Source organism: Argiope bruennichi, chromosome 4 (genome assembly GCF_947563725.1).
Source record: "Argiope bruennichi chromosome 4, qqArgBrue1.1, whole genome shotgun sequence".
Classification (NCBI taxonomy): Eukaryota; Metazoa; Arthropoda; class Arachnida; order Araneae; family Araneidae; genus Argiope; species Argiope bruennichi.
The window spans coordinates 7,473,320-7,494,604 of NC_079154.1; the positions used below are offsets into that span (position 1 = coordinate 7,473,320).

The 21,285-nt window shown below is 27.9% G+C and overlaps 2 protein-coding genes across 2 annotated transcripts in view; one reads left to right on the top strand and one right to left on the bottom strand.

Moving 5' to 3' along the window:
• LOC129965853 (tectonic-like complex member MKS1) overlaps positions 1-532 on the top strand; it is a 13,776-nt gene extending 13,244 nt beyond the window's left edge. Inside the window, exon 16 of the mRNA XM_056080089.1 lies at positions 27-532. Within this exon, the coding sequence (XP_055936064.1) occupies positions 27-116 (90 nt within the window). The 3' untranslated portion in view covers positions 117-532. The remainder of the gene's footprint in view (positions 1-26) is intronic.
• LOC129965852 (T-complex protein 1 subunit zeta-like) lies at positions 531-20,653 on the bottom strand. The gene is made up of 11 exons (XM_056080088.1): positions 20,468-20,653; positions 13,745-13,808; positions 12,642-12,776; positions 10,415-10,588; positions 9,646-9,860; positions 8,952-9,111; positions 8,071-8,153; positions 5,196-5,440; positions 2,138-2,377; positions 991-1,063; positions 531-882 (listed from the first exon to the last, which is right to left on the bottom strand). Exons 1-11 carry the CDS (start codon positions 20,602-20,604, stop codon positions 804-806), a joined length of 1,605 nt encoding a protein of 534 aa, XP_055936063.1. The 5' UTR covers positions 20,605-20,653; the 3' UTR covers positions 531-803.
• Between the last annotated feature and the right edge of the window lie 632 nt (positions 20,654-21,285).

Consider the following 21,285-nt stretch of genomic DNA (forward strand, 5'->3'; position numbering starts at 1 on the left):
TTTCATACCTTAATATTTGCTTTTAGGATTCACAACTATCCAAGTACGGTGTCCAAACCATTTCAAGTGGAGTAATTACTCTTAAATCATCTATAATTCAGCAAACTCAATGTTGACATCAACCATTTTATGACAAATGATTGTATTAAAATATTCTATAATGTGCGGTGCGATTGTTTTGAACAACTACCTAGACATGGATTTGTGATTAGTATTTTAATTAACTCACTTCTGCAACAGAGGTAACCATATTCAACGAGATACATGAATGCAGAATTCTTGCAAGTTTATATATTGATATACAAGAAGTGCCAAATAATATTACATCCAAAATATAAGCCTTAAAAGCACTGTGTCAGCATTCACCTTAGAATAATGTTCAAGTGAATATCTGGCAAAAAAAGTTTGCAGTTCATTTCCCCCCCCCATAAAATATTTCTTAAAAAGTTTCATTTGTATTTTTTTATATAAATGCGATGGAAGTATTTTATTCTTCCTATAATAATTGTCATTCAAAAAATAAGCCACTCTAATTATTCTAGATGTTTATTCATGAATGCTTGTGACAGACAAATAATGAACAATGAAGAAAAGGCATAAGTCTAAGCTTAATTTTCTATTTAGAAAACTTGTACAAAATTACTGTTAGAAGAGCTTAGTTCATATAAAACAATAAGTTGAGATACTTTTTGATTCAAGCACAGCATCACATTATTCCAGTTAATAAAACATATCTTGTGTCAGTCATTTAAGTAAAGAAAATAGAAGCATTGTTCATTTGATGTTATTGCAGTTATCTTTTTTTAGCCCTGTCCTTTCATAGAAGTGAGGCCAGCTCTTACAATTTCGTCCACTAACAACAGGTTTCCGGCAATAGCTGAGCTGTAAAGAAAAATGATTTTATTCAATTTTTCAATTATGCATTCACGGAATTAAAAAAAAAAAAACGGCCTTACATAATTTTTCATAATAAATACTAAAAATATTTACCATGAGCATAACAATTGTTTCTTTACCCTGTAGTTATCAAGAATTCCAGCAACTTCAGGAACTAAAGGTTCTCCTACAAAATAATTATTAATTTTAGTATTAAACACCTTTTAAAAGCACAAATAAATCAGCTAACAATAGAGATTTAAAAAAATAGTGTTGAAGGGATAGTTCAAATTATTTTAAATATAGCTATGACTTCCACATGTTTATACCTAGTTAAAGATTAACTCATTTTAATTCTTAATAATCTGGCTCTCCTTTTTTCATTACCTCCAAGACAAGATAACTAATTTAGCATTCATATAATGGATTTTAACACCCTTTTTTAGGTTCAGTATATGAAATGAGAATCAAAATTGTTCTTTCATCATCTACCTCAATATTACTGCAAACTTGCATCTACACAATTTCTCTTTATACACATATAATTTTATACCACATTTTTTTGAAGATGAGAATAATTTGAAAACATAACATTACACTACATAAGTAACTTTTAATGATACAGAAATACCAGCATATAACAAAGACATACTTTCGATAAAAATTCAGTCATTTCAGTTAATCTAAAAGCTTAAAGTAATCCAATATTAACGACAAAAATTGTCTTTCTGATTATGTATGATTAAATATTTGAAAATGAAAATTTGCTTCTAATAAAAAGGGGGGGGGGGGTGAGACTTTGATGTTATGAAACTATTTTTCAAGTATACTACCCCTAACAATTATTTGTAGGGTATATTTGATATTAATCAATACAAATGCATTTATACACAGATGCATTTATACATCCAATTTCTAAACTGTCAGTGAATTTCCACATGCCTGCAGCAAGTAAAAAAGCTTTGAATATGACTATTTCAGACCATTCCAATGACTACTTTGAGAAAGATTTGTTAGTGCTTCCTTCAGGATACCTTTGATTGGGATAATAATTAGATTGCAGTTTTTAAAGTACTTCAATAACCAAAAAAAAAAGTATTTCTGAAAAAAATTCTGCTATTTTTAGAATGGATACCTAGTATCCATCTACTTGTAAGTGATATAATAAACATTATTTTTTAATTGAGTACTTAAAACTATGATATTCATTTTAAGAAAAAATATTATATATTTGCTATTTAGCTTAAATTATCTACAAGACCTGTTTCTATATCTAGTCCAATGAGCTGTCCTTCAGCAGAATTATATTCCTGGATCAACTTGACCATAACTTCTTGAGGATCATAGCCTGCATTTGCAGCAAGTGTTTTGGGAATAACTAGCAGAGCATCTGCGAATGCTTGCACACCCAGCTGCATGCGTCCCTTCACTTGCGATTTGTATTTTAATAAGGCAGAATAGGCAGCAATTTCAAATGCACCTGCTCCTGCTACGAGGCACCCTTTAGAAAAGAAAATTGAGGAAAAATACATAAAATCAATTACACAGTGTTAACAAGTAATACTTCACCTTAATAAAAAAATATATAGCATAATTAAAAATTAATAAGCATTAAAATTGGCTAAATATATCATGTTTCCTTGAAATATTTTATCATAAATATATCAAGATTTAAATTTAAAATAAAACCACTAATTAACCATAAAATAGTCTAGAAAGATAATGCACATATTTTCATATTGATATATTTTAACTTTAGCTGTTAATCTGATTCAAAATACTTTGTAGATTAATTATTTTCAACATCTATCATTCATGAATTTTGAAGCATATATACTTCTCAAATTTAGCACCATAATAGTGGACAATACTATAATAAGAAATACATTTATTCATCTGACAGATCGAATACTATCCAAACTGTTAGAAGAGAATACCAGCCACCCAACTTTGGCATTTTGACAGAACTGGAAAGAACACAATATTCTATTTTAAATTCATTCATAAACCAGTTTCAAAAAATTATGCACTATTGTCTTTGGAAACCACTTGGCCTGCCAAGGTTGTGTTTAATTTCACTTCAATGTCTTATGCATAATTTTGAAGTTCATGCTTCTTCATAAAACTTATTTTTATGCATCAAATCGTGATCATGTCATCTTTTTGTTGTGCAATTTCACTTTCGGAATTCTCATGCAAAATAATTAATAGAATCTTTTCCTTTATTTCAAACAATGAAAGCAATTTGAAATTCAGTGCAGCAAAATGTGTTAACAAATTATGCAAAAAAAAAAAAAAAAAAAAAAAATGAATGACAGGTAAATTGATAACACAAGAAAAGATAACACACAAGGTTAGATTAACCGAATCATTTTAAAATTGTGCTGAGGTACACATAGCCACCTTCCAAAGTATATTTATAGCAAATTTGGACCACTAAGTTCTGGTGAGGCACTCTGCAATTTGGCCTGCAGAATACCAAACAAACATTTGTTCCCCTTTATCTATACTTATAATAAAGCTCAATGTGTGTGTATGTTGGCGCTCTACAGGCAGACCATTTGACCCACCGCTATCAAGTTTGGTACATGTATATATTGGAGGTCGGAAATGTGCACCTGGGGTTTCTTCTTTTTAAATTTTTAATTGGAATTTTAATTATTAATTAGGCTTAACATTTTTCGGACGATTATTTCAAACATCTTATTTTCTTAATGTTTGATGCATTTAAAATTAAGCATTATTAATGCAATCTATCGTTCAGATTGACTCTGAAGTACTTTTCAATTAAAATAAAACAATAAAGGAAAAATCTGCATAGCGTTACCCCAACTGGCATAGAAAAATTCATGCATTTGTGTTACCATAACTGGCATTGAAAATTCATGCATGCACATTGTGTTCCGATTGTTGACAACTATTTTCAACGGATGCGGACTTGATTTAAATTATTTTTAGATTAGTTGTAAGCTTTTGTAATTAAATATTGTATTTATGTTAGTTATATATTCTTTTGTATATGCTTATAGTTTTAAGTATATCGTTTTTTTAACTTGTTTTTTACCAATTATTTTAAACAACTCTTTATTTTCTTAGTGTTTGATGCATTTAAAATTAAACGTTAATTAATCGATCTGCTCATGATGAATCTGAGAAAATTTTGTTGACAAATACTTGAGATATTACATAAATTAAGATAGATATTCTTTAGTGCCCATAAGGTTTAAATGCTCAGTGACTCTGTTTTTAGTAATCATATTATTAAAAAAAAAATGCTTTGTTTCAGTAAAAATATTATATTAATTGCAGATTAATCATTTCCACTTTAATTTAAAGCATAAATTCTACGGGAGCTAACAGAACATTAGAGAGATGCATATTACATTATAATTGAAGGCCTTTATAATATTATGAGTGAATTATATAACTATCAAAATTTGAAGTTTTAAAATATTTTGATGAAGTTATTAAAGTAGGGATTAGATAAAATGTTTAATTATTAAAATTTGAACGAGCATTAAGATTATCGAACCAGCTGGTCGCCAAAGGCAGCTAGTTATTAATAGAGATAACAGTCCCAAAATTGCCAAAATGGGTTTTAATTGACAAAACTAATATTGTATCTAAGTATATGAATAATTAAAGAATTTTAGTGAGGTTATATATTGTAATAGCAGTAATGATGTATTGCAAGAAATGTATCTTTTTACTTTTTTTTAACCTGTTAATTTTTAATATCCTATTTATAGAACAGCTACATTTCCTTTCCATGGCTAATAGAATTTTCACAAAAATTTAAGGAAATTACTCAGAAGCAAAGGACAAACAAATGTTGGAATATAAAATTTAATTTTTATCTTTGAGATTACAGACCAGTTAAAAGCCCAAGCATCTCTTAAAATGGGGGTTTTGATAAGAAACAAAAAAATTTTCCTTTTTTTCTAGTATTCAGAAGATAAAAAAAAATTCTTCAGCTACCTATGGAATAACTTATTCTTCAGCTTTAATCAGCAAACAAACTATTCACCACAAGGAAGGTAAAAGACAGGGCATTGAAATTATTATTAGGGCAATTGGGAAAAGACAGTTTTACAGATAATGAAACCCTAATTATTTTACAGTATTGCGGTTATACCATCTTTCAATATTATATATATATTGCTGGTATAGAATCCAAAAAGGTCAAAGAGAAAAGGTTAAATGTTTAAATCCCTACCCTTTAGAGTTTTTAATGCTATAATTATTTCAACAGTCCCAGAAACTTTTTAGTCACAAAATTTATGCAAGCTAAAGGGAGGTGGTAGGAAAAAAATACTTACCATCTTCAATGCAATTTTTGACAGCTCTGAGTCCATCATAAACAGCATCTTTGACTTGAGTCAAAGTGTGATTATTTGGACCTTTGATGAGAATGGTCACGGAATGTGGGTTTTTCAGATCTTCAACGAAGGTGAACTTATCTTCACCCAGAACATGCTCATATACAATGCCAGCCTCACCAAGACATTCTGGAGTTAAATCATCAACAGAATTTACAGCTTCACCACCACAAGCAAGAGTTAACCTAAAATTTACAAGAGAATTGTAAACATAAAATTTCAAATTATCAGAATTTTTAAAATGAGTTATTTTTTTAACCGTTTACATTCAATCTTAAAAACACTATCTTAAATTTATAAACTTCAGGCTTAAAATAAACCGGTTTGTAGCTTTTCAACACAATAGCAATTTTTTTTTTTTTTTAAAGATGACTGCAACACACTATTATTATCCTATATACGAGAGAGCCATGAAAAATTATAGAACAAATTAAATATGTTATATATCTATGAAGATTGTAAAATTAATTATCTAAATAGGTTATATATATTTTCCCAATGGATAAATTTATATATATATGGGAATGTTACTTAATTTTTTAGAAATGTATATTCAAGATATGAAATTATTTAACTTTTTTTCCTGTATTCATTACACATAAACAGAAATCCAAGAGAAAAAAAGTGTCAACTATCTTAGATAAAGCAATAAAATTGAACTATTCTAGCATTAATAAGTATTAATAGTTTCCAATTCTAGGTTTATTTGATTTTAAACCAAAAAGAAAAGAAAAACCATCTTCTTGTTTAGTTTAATGATCAAATAATTACACAATGCACTGATTGAATAGAAACTTAATGTACTTTTTATTAAACATAAAATAATGATAAATATTTCATACTAACAATATATTAAAACAAAAGTCAATCACTAAAATTATAGCACTCAGATAATTCACACAAAACAGTAAGTTTCATTTATAAACATTTTTACTGTTTGGTATCCATTTCTTAAGTTGCAATGCTTACAGTAAAATAAATTTTAATTTATAATTGCATTTAAGAATGTTTTCCAGATGTGTAATTTAATACATCAGGGGTGTTTGTGGGACCCCAAAAAATCCCCTGAAACTTTTACGGACTTACTACCGGCATTTTTGAGTTTCGAGAGGGGGGGGGGGAGAAATGAAAAATTACAATTATGAAGTATTGAATGACCTAATTATAAAAGTTCAATGAATTACTTTTTTTTGCAAAATTAATAGCCATAAATTTTCAAACATATAAACTACTACATTTTATGCAAATATTTTAAATTACCTGAATTAATTCTTTTAAAAATTATCTAATTTCTGCTGCTTTTTTTTATTTTCTGATGTTTGTGGGCTTGTCTTTCTTTTGTGGTGAACTTCATAATTGCAGGAAGGTTGACTTTTATTTTCCTCATTTACAGTTGAAGAAATTTCCTCGAGAACTGCACATGCAGAGGTAGAAGCAGTTTGCTTTTCTGCTAATGTAGAAGGTTTTTCAGAGACTTTTATAGGTGACTCATCTGAAATACATGTTTTTAAGTCCTCTTGATATGTTTTCCAACTTCTGTTCATATTCAGTAAGAGATCTTTGTGAATTGGATCAGTCATTGGATTTTTTGAGCCATATTTTTCACATGAGGTTTCTTTAGAAGCCATTAAATCATATTTAATAGTCTGCACTGCATCTAGGGAATCAATCTTAAGAGAGGTTCTATAGTCAGTGACAAGTGTATCCATTAAGTTGAATGCACTTTCCACTAATGGGCCATGGAAGCAGCTAAGGCAGCTTTGACCAATTTAGCCAATGTAGGATACTTATAATCATTTGTGAAATCATCTTTTAAATTAAAAACTTTAGACCAATATTTATCAATTGTACACTTGACTTGATTTCCACTTTCATCAGATGTGTAGAGCATTTCTTTGGTGATATCAATATCACTCTGGTATAACCTTATTTCAGCTTCTACTTTTGACTTTTCATTATCACTAAAAATATGGGACATAAAAGATGATAATTTTTCAAAAGCTAATATTGCACTGGTTTTACCTCTTAGCTCTGGATCTAATGCTGTAAAACTAATTAGATATGAATTTTTAAGGGGTAATTTCTGTTTCATATGCTGAAATTTCAAAGTGAAATTCTCTTGCGTACATAAATAAAAAAATATTTCAATAAGCGAAAAGAAAAATTTACACGTGCATCAATAAATGAAACGAAAATTTTACACAGCGGAGAAAAAAAAAGTTGCGAAGCGATCAATAACAAATAGCAAATACAGCGAAAAATTCCCCTTCTCTACTTATTGGCGCCACGCCAGGAGAGATAAGACCTTTGAACCCAGAGTCACGTTATCGCACATCTGGTTGAACGAAGTCTCTCCCTTTTTTTTTCTGCCGCGCCTACTTGCCGAAAAGAATCCAGAAGAGAATGTCCGAGAACCGGGAGAATGAGTCATAACTCGCAATAAGGAAAGAACAAAAAAGAAGTTTTTTCCCGCTTTTCACGCATTATCACTGCTTTTGGAGAAAGAAAGGAAAAGTTTTCACCACACACACTGACCTTGCGTTTTCTGCTTTCAAAGCAAACAAAATTACCCAGATCAAAATAAATAATTCATTATTATTCCTACTTCCTTTTGAACGACGATCCCCGGAATTTCCGGGTATCGAAGTTCAAAATCCCCGGAGTACAAACACCCCTGATACATTCATCAATATACCAATTTTTTAAATTTTTAATTTAAAAATAAACTTATAACTGTCAACAAAAAGCAAACATGTTCAAATAATGTTACTAATAGTTACATAAAAAAATGATATACACATAAAACCTTTCTTACCTTTCCATATTCCTTCGTTTGGCTCTTCTCAAAGCAACAATGCCTTCTTTGCAAAGCATATCGAGAGACATAGGGTCAATACCCTATAAAAAAGGAAAGATTCAATTTTGTTATAACTTTATATAAAATTATTTATTTTTAACTAGTTTAATATGGATTTAGTAATTAATATTGAGCTACTTAAACTTCTAGTTGCCCTAGGAATATATATATTTTTTGGAAGTATAGATCAATAGCTGCATACATATTTATTATTCCAGTAAACAACTTCTTAGGCAATTTATTAATCATAACAACATTTGATAATCTGGAATGCAATAAATTGACTCGTAACAGTGGTTTATAAAGAGAGACCAACTCTTTGAAGCCTGGAAATATATATTTTGTACCACATTAACAATAGAAATATATACCGTTTCTAAGGATATATTTGTTTTTTCCTGCTTTTGGGCAAATGTACAGAATTTGTTATTGCAATAATCAATAAAATTAATAAATTGCTTTTCTTTAGTAAAAACATGCACACTTCTCGTAAATAAAACATTAACATACATTAAAAAAATGTTTTTCATCTAAATACAATTTTAATAACATAACAATTCTATTAAATATATTAATATCACAAACCAAATAGAGAGAGAAAACAAAACTTTGAAACTCATTTCGAGATCAGAAATTTCCCTTCAATGACAATTTGAAAATTGTTTGAAGAAATTCTAATTACTTAATATTTGGCAAGCCTCTGTAAATTGCTTTTAAAAGAATAGTATGACAGAAAACCATAACACTAATCACTAAACAAAGATTTTAATCTTATGTTTGCATAAAATAATCCAATAAATCAGGATTATTATTCCTAAATAATAATTATAGCAAATTACCTTTTGATTGATCACTACAAAACCCTTCTTTGTTCCATCACAAACAGTCTTCTTCAGTTCTATGATTTTTTTAACACGTTCTGTGATAAACTGTCGCTCAGCATTTACTAGTTTTTCTCTTTCTTCAGCAGATTTATAGAAAAAGCCAGCATTCACTTCACTACAAGTAATATTTAAGAATCAAATATATATTTCAAATTATTAATAAAACTATTTCAAAGTTTATTCTCTATGGAGAGAAAAAAAAATCCTGACAATCTACAAACTCAAATCACTGAGCCTATTTAACCAATTCTAACTATTTCCAATAAAAGTTAATACTCCCTAAAATGTCAAAAATGATCAACTGTGTCTCATCTCTCACATTTTGAGAAAAACATTTAAAACATCATTTCATTGAACATTCTCAATAGAAAAAAATTTAACAGAATCTCCTTCTCCAAATAGCCTAAACCATTCTAGTGCCTTAAAAATTGCTTTGAAACAAAAAATAATTACCCCTGGATATACCATCAATGGTAACTTGCACATTATCATTCTCCATTATTAAGATATATAGTAACTTAAAATTGGTGCAGACCAGCCTCAACAAATGTACGATTTTTTTTTTAAATTCATCCTTCTATAAAAGCATGGCTAACCACTAAATTATATAACTATAATTTAGGATACATTTAAATCTAAGACAACTCACCTTTTTTCATATTCTAAAGACACATTGCAAGTGAGAATATAAGCATCCTCGACTTTCTTTTTCATATCTGGATGGCGAGCACCATGGTCAAGTACTAAGCCTCGGACAAGAGCTGTGTCCATTTCCGTCTTGTGTTTCATTTGCATAATTTCTACCATATGCAAATCTATCGGAATTCCAGGTCTCTGGATAGCCAAAACTGCATCCACACAAATCTAAAATTAAAAACCACTGACATGAATAAAAAGCATTTAGTTTCAGGTAATATGAGAAGAAGTAAATATTTTATTAACTGAAACATTAAAGCAATTAAACATATTTTAAGACAATTTTAAAATCACATAAAGAATAGGAGAAAGCAATCTTTAAAGTAAGCAGAATTAATCTTTATTCTAACAAATTCAGTTTAAAGGCAACAAATAAAATATTTAGTCTAAGCAAGTATTTTTTTCATTTTTTATTTACCAATGTTAAAATGATTTCTTTTTCTTCTTCTGAATAAGCGCTAACAGCAGAGGATATTAATTGATAATATTGCTAATTTCTTAAATTTATTTCCATGCAAAACAAATTTCGATATTCAGGGGGACCAACATTTAAATCAAAGTACAAAAAGAATGACATGCATATAAAATAAAAGTTTTTAACACATTAAAAAAATTAAAAAGCATTCCAAGTCCTAAAACATAGCTTTAAATTTATCAACAAGAGTAATTTGTTAATGTTTTTTATACACATTTATAGTTTTTAGAATTACAAATATACAAACTTCAGTTAAGCTGTCAGCAAGTTTGGCCCCAACTTTAGTTTTCAGAGAGGTATTAGCAACGCTAATAAGTTTTTCTCTGTCCATCTCACCAACAATTTTAACACTTTCCAACACTTCAAGAGCTTTGTCTCTAGCTAGCTCAAAACCTTCTTGAAGAATCCTGGGGTGAAGACCCTTAAAAAAATTATTGTAATTGAATCATTCTGCAATAAAATCAAATAAGTGCATAATTATTAGTGTATTTACTGTTACACATTCTCTTAAAGACTAATAAAAAAAATTTTTTTTACCAGCTTTAATCAGTATTACTAAAGTACAATTAGCAGGACTTTTCCCACTTTCCATGTTCATCTTGAAAGTTCAAATTTATTTGCAGCTGACAAACAATACCTCCATCTCACATCTATGAAAATTAATTATTTAATTTATTGATACAAAATTTTCTTACTTCTCATACTACTTCTACCCTTTGTGAAATTTAAAATACTATTATAAATTGATGGCAATAACAGCTGCTGTAAACTCTCAGCAATCCTTATATTGCTTACATTTTGGAATGTTAATACACATATTAAGAAACATTTTGTAAAACCATGCATTGATGGGGTTGGTTAGAGTTCATTAAATAGTCCATTTAGGGTTAAAAGATTAATAGTTATATTACAAACGAGGAATTTAAATAAATTTCAAAATATAAAAAAGAAAAAGAGAGAAAGGGAAATGTTCAACTGCAGCATATCATTTGCTTGCTTAGCTCTTATTAAATCCTTACAGCTCAATAAAGAGCTACTTCAGCTACCTGGCCCTTCAATCAATTGCAATTAATGACACTAAAGCAACATAATATTTGTTCAAATATATTCTGCAATTCATTCTGCATATGGACAGTTTTTAATTAATAAAAAGTGTAAATTTAACTGACACAAAACCTGCACTAAAAGCTTTCAGATGCTTTATAATATTCAGGAGCAAAATTTGAAGAAAAATTTATATAAAAGTATGTATGCATGTTAAGTTGGAATATTTATGCATATAGTACACTTCAACAGAAAATTAACATATAGTAATTTGTGTTTTAATTTCTTTTAAGTAAAAACATCATTACAATAGAAAAAAACTGAAATTCTTTCAACTCCTTACGTATTACATTCAACTTTTCCTCAGTACTTTCTAAATTTGATTATTTCACTCCTCAAACTTTTATTAAGAATTGTTCATCTGATAGACATGTTTTATATCAACTTGACATTATCTCAATTTTTTAGAACTTTTTCACAATTCTTCAACTGCACTTTGTTTCCTGAAAAAAGGAAATGCTTACAATCTTAGTTCTAAGATTTCGAGGCAATTTGATTTTTCACTATATTTCACATCATGAGACTATAAAAGATTTATTATTATTATTTTTTTTTTTTTAGATTTTTCAATTTTGATTCTTCTTTCACAAGGAAAACTGCCTTCTAAATCAGCTTGCATATGATAAAGTATTATTTTCCACAATTTTTATCTTTTCCTAGATACACAGACAAAAACCTTCAATACTAACTTTTTCTGATGGATATTATCTCAAAAATATTGAAGATATCACAAAAATATTGAAGAATTTGTTACTAATTTAGAAACTGTTCAATTCTGACATGTACATGTTAAAGCATGATTAAACTAGCACCCATCATTTCAAGAACATCAAAACCAATCTTTTCTGATGTTAGCCAATAAATATTCATTTCAGCACCAGTTGTGCTTCATCATGATCCCAATGAAGAAGATTGTGACCTTTGAGTATCCACGCTGGAACACAATTGACACTCTTTCCTTAATTTTTTTTACTAGACTGATTCATTATTTTCTGCATTTTGAGAAATTGCCCCAAATTTTATCAAGGCCAAAATCTGATTAAGAGTTTTTCAATTTTGAACTGTAATTTAATTATTTTCATTTTCATAAATTTTTGTGCTAGGAAATCAAGTGAGAAGGAAATTAAGCCTCGGAATAGAAAAGGTTTCCTAAGCATTTTTTTAGGAGAAAAAAATATATGATTTTTTTTTAATGGCCTCTAAATGGATCTAGATGATCGACGATGCTTTTTAAGGACCATGGCAACTCTGTAATAGAGCAGTTAATAAGAACAGAATTTTTTAAGTGTAAAAATAATACCAAAATAAGAATTGAACCATAAGGAAAAAAGAAAAAAAAAAGTAATGAAGATACAAGAAGACAGTAGTACCTCAGCAATATAAAGATCAGCTTGTTTGAGAAGTTCACCTATCAGTAACACAGTTGAAGTAGTTCCATCACCAGCTTCATCATTTTGGGCAGTAGATGCTCGGGCAATTAGAGATGCAGTAGGATGCCTAATTTGCTACAAATGAAAATGTGTTCATCAAAATATATTCAAGCACTTTATGTTATGTATACATACAAAATATATTTAAGTAGAAAACTAAAAAGAAGAACAGTAAAAAATCTATAGACTTAAATAATGAAAACATACTAAAAGGAGAAAATGAAGATTTTCAATTATAATCTAATTAAAAATAGCATTCATTTTGATAAAATATTTTATTTGTTACAGTAGGAATTATGAAAATGAGAACATTTCCCATATTACCTGAAGAAACAATCTTTTAATAAATTATTCAGAATACAGAGTGAAAAAACTAAACATCCACTTAAAATCCCAACAAAGTGTCATTTTCAAAAATGACAAAATTTATTGAAAATTACAATTTTGTTGAAGTAACATATGCAGGTTTAAGAGTTAATACAGTAAACAATAACTCAATATAGTGAGAAGCACAAAAATAATTTATAGTTTAAATGACTGCTAGATATCCAAGTTTCAAAAGAATTTTTAGTTGCAATTCAAGGAAAAGGACACAGCAATATTACTGAACATATTTAACAATTAAATGACAGAATAAATTTCAGTAAAAATTAATGCATCTCTAAAAAAATAGCTAAAAAAAATTCCAACTAGATAATAAATGAAAATTATCCATAATTAAGATAGCTTAAAAATTAACTTGTCAGAAACAAATTAGTTCATCTACAAATAACAAGTTAACATTTTATGATCAATATTTAATTTTCCTTATTCACATTTCAGAAATGTATATTTTTATATATAAATAAATAAAATATAAGTTTTCAGTTCATGAATCAGCAAGAAAAAAATCATTCATCAAAGAATCCACTAATGAATCAAACTATTATTGATCCAGCAATCATAAATTTTATTAATTAACCTTATCATTACTTTTTTTAGCACTTATCTCAAATAATGCAATTTTTTTAATAACTGATAGCAGGCAACAGCATTCAACTCACCATTTCATGCAACAGAACATTTCCATCTTTGGTTATTTTAATATCACCGGCTCCTGATACCAACCTGAAAAATTAAACAGGTTAAGATTACATTATATTTCAGTACTAACTTAAAACTAAAGTAAAACTTGAAAATAAACAGGAATATCTTTAAGAGAGTTTAAAATTAATAATTAAATATAATTTATAAAACACTAATTATAAACTTTTAATTTATAAACTATTAAAAGCCCTCTCCCCCTTTTGCAAATTTTGGGAGAAATAAAATGTCATCCCATTAAGTGTCAATACAAGAAACAGCTAAATTTAATTAAACATACTCATAATAGTGTAATTGTTTAATAGATGAGTAAGAGTAATTTTTCATAAAGTTAATCTCGCTACATTTATCAATTTTCAGGGATTCATACTTTTTACCTGGACTAAACAAGTTTATTTATATAATTTTTTTTTTTTTACTCGGTAGTAAAACAAGAAAAGCACACTAATATATTTATTTTTATTATTATTTTTTGCTGGTTCATATTCATTAAATTACTATAAGAAAAAAAATTAACACATAAAGGATTTCATGACTTATATCCAGAATCGATATTTCACCTTTAAATAAATAGTCCTATATCCAATGGCATAAAATAATTTTAAGTATCAAGACATTATTGCTTATTCTATATTTTAATTTAATCAAAATCTAGAAACAAAAAAAATAGATCTAGTTTTAAAACTTGAATGTAAACAATTAAAGAATTTTCAAGAATCAAATTCAGAGGAACATTTTTCAATTATATATATTACATTACAAAACAATCTGTCTGATTGAAGAAGGTGAAAAGTCTAACAGACTCAGTAATGGATAACAAAATGCAAATCTAGATAAAGCATACAAGAAGCAGTACTTGCAGTAAACAGCTGAAATCAATAATAAACAATCATAATAGCTAAAGTGCTCAAAGAGAAACAGCAGTAGATGACTATTTCAAAGAGAGTGTGGTGTTTGAGATCAAAGCCTGACTACCGACTTCCTCTCACTTACAAGCTTTGCTTTTATCACTCCCAGATAAAACCCTGAATATATTAAAATGTTATAATATCTTCATTTTTAAATCATATACTTCAAAAATTCCAATAGTTTGAGAAATTTGCAGCCTAGCCTTAGGACCATCAATCCATTCAGATACCAGAACAATCAGCCATCCGAGTCTTGATTCTCTTCCTTACCATGAAACTAACAAGAAAGCAATATTACAAATTCTTAACTATATAGTTACAAATTTGTTTAAATTAATTAAATTTGTTTAATTTAAAAAATTTAATTAATTGCTAATAATATTTTTAGAATTTTGTAAGCATTGATTCGTGGCTCTCATTTTTTTATTTTAAAAATTCATTAATTTACATAACTTATTATAAACAATGTATTATGTTTATTAAAATTTAAGAAAATTTTTCATTTATTTAACAATTTACTCCAGAACAGTCATGCTTATACTTATTTATTAGCATTTTTAAAAAATAAAGTTCTAAAACTGAAAATTTATTAAGACAAGAAAGTACATAAAAAAAGATGTTATTTCCAAAGTAAATGCTAAAAAAATAAAATTTCAAAATTTAAAATGACAGAATAGCATGAAAGGTAGGACAAATAATATTTACTTGAACTGATATTCTCTTGCTAGCTGATATTTATTATTTACAAATATTATAAGTATGCTACTAAAAGTAACAAAATCAAAGCTATTATTTTCCTTTTGAATGTCCTATACAAGCCTATATTTGAATATAAATGCTATGAGAAAAAAAACAACTAGAATTTTAATAAATATAACAAACAAACCCTGCATTTTCTAATCAATGAGAATTTTTAGTAACATTCTTTGAAAAATTATATTCTCTAATTTAAACAACATAGTGGGGAGGGAGAAAGGGGTCAATGTCATACAAGATTTTTTTAAAGCACAAATATTCAAATCATTATATTTAAAAATAAGACTGTTGTATGTACTAGAAGGAAAAAGAATGAATTCTGAAAAATACTTTTTATTGTTATTTTCCGGGCGGGGGGCACATTTTATATTGATCTGCAAGATTTTATACAGTATGAATATTTTAAGTCATTATACTCGTACCTTTTAAATATTGGAAGGAAAAAAAGATGAGATTTGAAAAATACTTAATATTGATACGAAAGCTATCTTTCCCCAATAAAATAATTTATTATTACATATTTTTCATCAATCCTTGAAAAACAGAAGAAAACCTGTTAAATATTAAACTAAAGAATACAGTTTATTGCCATATTTGGAAACTGTCTATAAAAAATTACATTTGTCATTTATATCATACTTTTTTAGTGTTTTATTATCATTGTTAAAATGTTCACATTCTATGTTAAAAAAGAACATTCATTATTAAACTAAATCGTTTCATCTTATGAAAGATAAACAAATTAATAGAATATATTAGAAAATATATTTACAGTTCTCTTAACCAATAAATAAGCAGAAAAACAATAGAATCACAGAATAATGTACAATGAATATTTATTTCGGAATAAGAAACTATTTGGAATAAGAATAAAAAATTTGATAATATCAATGTGTGCATTTGTGAAATATTCACTCCTTTTCTTCCTCCACATTTTTAACTAATTAAGTTGATTCCTGCAATATATACCATTAAGCTAAAGAAAAGTATAAAAGCAGCATAATATTGAACTATGATAAGCATGTTTTTTTTTTTTTTTTTTATATTTTATTTATACACTTATTGAAGAACCTGTTTCATATTCATCTTTGTTTCCAAAGAAAATCCAAAATTTGTTTACTGAAGAATAATCTATAGCTGTGTTAGTTTTAAGTATTCATATCTATCATTTATCATGATTTTTATCTTGTTGGAAAACTGAAAATCTAAATGGTCAGAATATTTCAACTGAAAAACAACTCCATAAATTCTTTGGATTAAAATATTTTCACTGTGATTTTTCAAGTTCCTAGGTCTTGCATATTAGATGGTTCTATAAAAGAAAATCTAACAATCTAATATTATATATATATATATATATATATATATATAGATTGTTATATTTTCTTTTATAGAACCATAAGACATGTTTTCTTTTATAGAACCATATAGTGTGTGGGTCATTTTCAAAATTCGGTGCCATTTGTTGTCCATGTGAAACACATTTTTTTTACAAGATGTTATAAAGTTTAAATGATTTTTCTTTTTACCATGCTTTTTAGCAGGCAATTTCCAGTGGAGAAACAATAAAATTAAAATAATTCATCTGATTTTTTATTTTTTTTTCTAATAAAGAAGTTGAGAGGAAACAAAAATTCAGCTGTCCAAATCATAAAACTCAAAATGTTTTTTGCTGCATTACTTTCCAAAAATTAAAATTTTTATTCTGACATATTTTTTTATTGTGAAATATACTTTTAATTATGTTATAAAGAAGGTTTTAATAACCTTTTAAGAAGAATAGATGATTTTTACCAATTAAATACAGCTGTCCAGACATTAAGTCATGTCTGTTACCATACAATATTTTCAACATTTTAAGGAACAAGATTGAAATTTTGAAATGACAAAACTTGTATACCAGTGAAACATGTTCTAAGAAAGAAATGCAAGCAGCCATCTTGAATGTTTGATTGAAGAAGCTGAAGCCTTTTTGTGTTAAGTATTTTTATTGCATGTCATGTCTGTTACCTTAATATTTTGTATAAAATATATTTATTTATTAATTTATTCTACTGATTAATTTAGATTTTTAGGTTTTTAATTTTAATTAAAATTTATTTTCATGTTTTTATGGAATTATTTAGTTTTCTTAATTTTTGTACTTTGAAATGTCATGTCTGTTACTCTATATAGTAACAGACATGACAAACATGGTAACAGACTTGACATGTTTCAAGATTTGAAATATGGTTCAATTTTTGGGTTTGTTTTGTTTAAAATTTAGTTGATATTTTAGGAAGAATTTTTTAAGGGGGGGGAGGGAATAAATGTAAGTTCTTACTTTTTAAAAGCGCATATTTGTTACAGTTTTCATTTTTTCTCTTATCTTCTTTGTTTTTTATTATCACATTGTATTTACTGAATTGATTAATGTTTGCAATGTTATCAAATCATTTGCTTTATTAAACTTTATTTCTGAAAATTACGTGTGCAAACATGCTACAGAAGTGCAGGCATTTCATTTCGGAGGATCGAGAAAGCAGGCAACTCTGCATACTAGCGTTTTATATCGAAGAAACCAGCATGAACCAATTTCGTTCTGCACAATTTCTGAATGTTACGACCATGGTCCTGCAGCAATTTCAGCTCACCTTCAGCCAATATTCAACGAGCTTAAGAGAATTTCCCCCGAAGTTGAAATTATCCACTTTTTTTCTGATGGCCCTACCACACAATATCGGCAGAAGAAAAATTTCTTCCTTTTGAATGAGCATATAGCAAATAATGGTTATAAGTATGGATCATGGTCTTTTTTTTAGGCTGGTCACGGCAAGGGTGCTGCTGATGGAATAGGGGGAGCCATTAAGAGAGCTGCTGACAAAATAGTTGCACATGGGACAGATATACCCGATGCAAAAACTCTGTTTAATGTTTTAATAAATAAAACAAACATTCAGCTTCATTATATCTGTGAAACAGATGTAGAAATGTTTAAAAAAATAATTCCATCTGATATTCCGGTTTTAAAAGGAACGATGAGCGTACATCAATTTTTTTCTTTTGGGAACGACTGAATGTTTTTTAGGGATTTAAGCTGTTTCTGCAGACAGAAAAATGTCTGTGACTGTTTTATAGTTAATGTATTTGCATTAAAAGAAAATGAACAAGAAAGCACAGCCATGACAATAAATAACACAGAAAATAATTGTAAATCTTTTTCTTCTCCTTTATCCAACAATTTTCAACAAGATATTCAAGAAGGAAGCTTCGTACTTGTAAAATTGGAGGGTAAATGATCGATAAAATATTTCGTTTTAGAAATAATCGACATCCAGGACAACAATTTTACAGTTAAGTATTTAAAAAAAGTCAGGAATCATGCAAAGTTTTTTTGAGAGGATGATAAAGAATATAATATTGAAGCAGAGGATATTGTAATGAAACTTCCAAATCCAAATCTAACTGGATGCTCTTTTCGCCAATTACAATATTTGATGTGGATCTCTCCAAATATGATGTTGAATAAATAGCATTGTAACTCAAGAAAATACTAAAAAATAAAATGTGTACACGTTCCAATTCTGTATCTGTGAATTTCAAATAATATATACATTTTTTATTTTTTTAATTTTATAGTAAAAAGTTATGTACTAAAAGAGAAACACATTTTAGCTTAATTCTACCTTTCAAGCTATACATCAAAATTTGGCTCCTGAATTTATGTCATGTCTGTTACTCAGTGTCATGTCTTACTTTGTGTTATGTCTGTTACCATTTCAAAATTTTCCTTAAAAAGTTTAAATTGACATAATATTGCTACAATTAGAGTTACATATTAATTGACTCTGCCTAGTATATATAAGAATGACAGACATTTTGCATTAATTGTTTTTTATAGTATTTTATATTAAAAAAATCCTTGTAAGAATTCTATATTAGTAACAGACATGACAAACAAAAGTATAAAAATACCATAAGAAAGATTTTTTTATTCAAAAGTCTTTATTATATGGGTAAAATGACTCTATACTTATATTAAATATAGCTTTACTTTATTGTACACTGAACTTAAATACAAAAATTACAAGAAAAATGTCCGGTAACAGACATGACAATTTTTATCATATCTGACCAAAAAAACATCAATTAAAAATATATAAAAGAAAAAAATGTATCAAAAATATTCAAGTAATATACAGAAATAATGTCTGTTTAATAATATTAAGAAAAATTTACTAATTAAAATTTTTTTTATTTTTGTCTTTTCAATTTCCAAATGGCACCGAATTTTGAAAATGACCCGTGTATATATATACATACACACACACACACACATTTCAAATTTATGAAAATTATAATAGGATCAGAGCATATTAATAATAGAACATTCACATGAGACATGTCACTTCCTCATTAAATGTTCCTAACATTTTATGTTTCAGAAGAAGCTATCAAAGATTAAATTTAGATGAATAGATTAAGTAGAACAAAGAAGTTCAGAATGTCACACCCATGGTTAAAAAAATTACGGATAGCTATAGGAAGAATTCGGAATGGAAATTAGACCGTGTATATTGATATAAATTTCATTGTTCTATCAAAATTATATTAATATATTAGATGATAAAGATTGATATTGAAAAAAAAAAAAAACTGAAACAAGTCGCAAATGCCATCAAAATTTTTATGCCTTTAAAATTATTACAGAATTATGCATTTTTGAAGCATGTAAATGGAAAAACATTAAATTCAGATGGAAATATTTAAAACCTTTTTGGTAAAAAATGAAAATTCACACAGATATTTATCCATTAAAAGAACACGATGCTGTTAACACCAAATATCAGAACAATATTTTTTTTAAAATTGGTTATTAAGATAATTTTCGATCTCTTACTACTAAAAATTATGATTTAGACGGGTTGAAAAGTAATATATATATATTTTTTCATGATTCTGAAAACAGATTTGAAAAAACCGGCGTAAAACACGTGTGACAGATAGTCAACACTTCTTGTTTCTATAACAAAAACTTACATTTTCATGGTACCCTTGGGCCCCAAATTAGTTCTAAGAACATCTTGCAGTCCTTTGGCTGCTTCGATATTTACTCCTAGCGCTTGAGCTTGACGAGCAATTTCAGCCTTAGGATTCAAATTTAGAAGAGCAGCCATCTTTAAGCTTTCTGTCGTTCCTTAGTCACTGACACAAATGTTGCCAGATTACCTTTGAATAAATGCGTCTTAAAAGGAAGAGGTAAGATGATTGATTGATTTATCTAATTCTTCAGAAGATTCCACTAGGAAACATTTTACTTTTGACACCGTCAGTATGTATCAAATACACTACGAATATTTAATTTTTGAATCCACTGACCATCTTGCAATAGAGAACGACATAATGTGCTTTTAGATGTTAAATTATATCCTCTAATTATCTATTCACGTGACTGTTATGCTATGCTAATAGACATATCGCACACCTAGATCTAAAGGGAGCTAACTCAAAAATCTTAGTTTTTGAGTTATGCACACCATCAAATTGCTTATTTCAATACCTACCGACTAATAAAAGAGATTTAAAAATGATCTTCACTATTCGACGCTAGATAGCGACAAATGCCCCTTTTGTTGAACTAGCCAGCCTCGCTCTCTCTCCTCCGCAACAGGACATCTCTAGTTGCAATTCAGTATTACAAGCGGAGCGCACTTGCCTGTCGTAAACAAATTGTAGTTATTTTGAGTTGTACCTGTGTTGTCGAAATTTGAAGCAGTATTTTTTTGAGTTCTCGCCATTTTGATGGTTTGTGCTGAGTAAATGAATGCAACATTCTGAGTTGAACCAGTATTGCTGGC

Coding starts and splice junctions, on each gene's coding strand:
- LOC129965852 (XM_056080088.1), bottom strand. CDS start 20,604: ATGGCTGCTCTTCTAAATTTGAATCCTAAGGCTGAAATTGCTCGTCAA. Junction 9,112..9,645: donor TCTTTAGAATATGAAAAAAG/GTGAGTTGTCTT, acceptor TATTACTTGTAG/TGAAGTGAATGCTGGCTTTT. Junction 1,064..2,137: donor TGGACTAGATATAGAAACAG/GTCTTGTAGATA, acceptor ATTATTTTGTAG/GAGAACCTTTAGTTCCTGAA.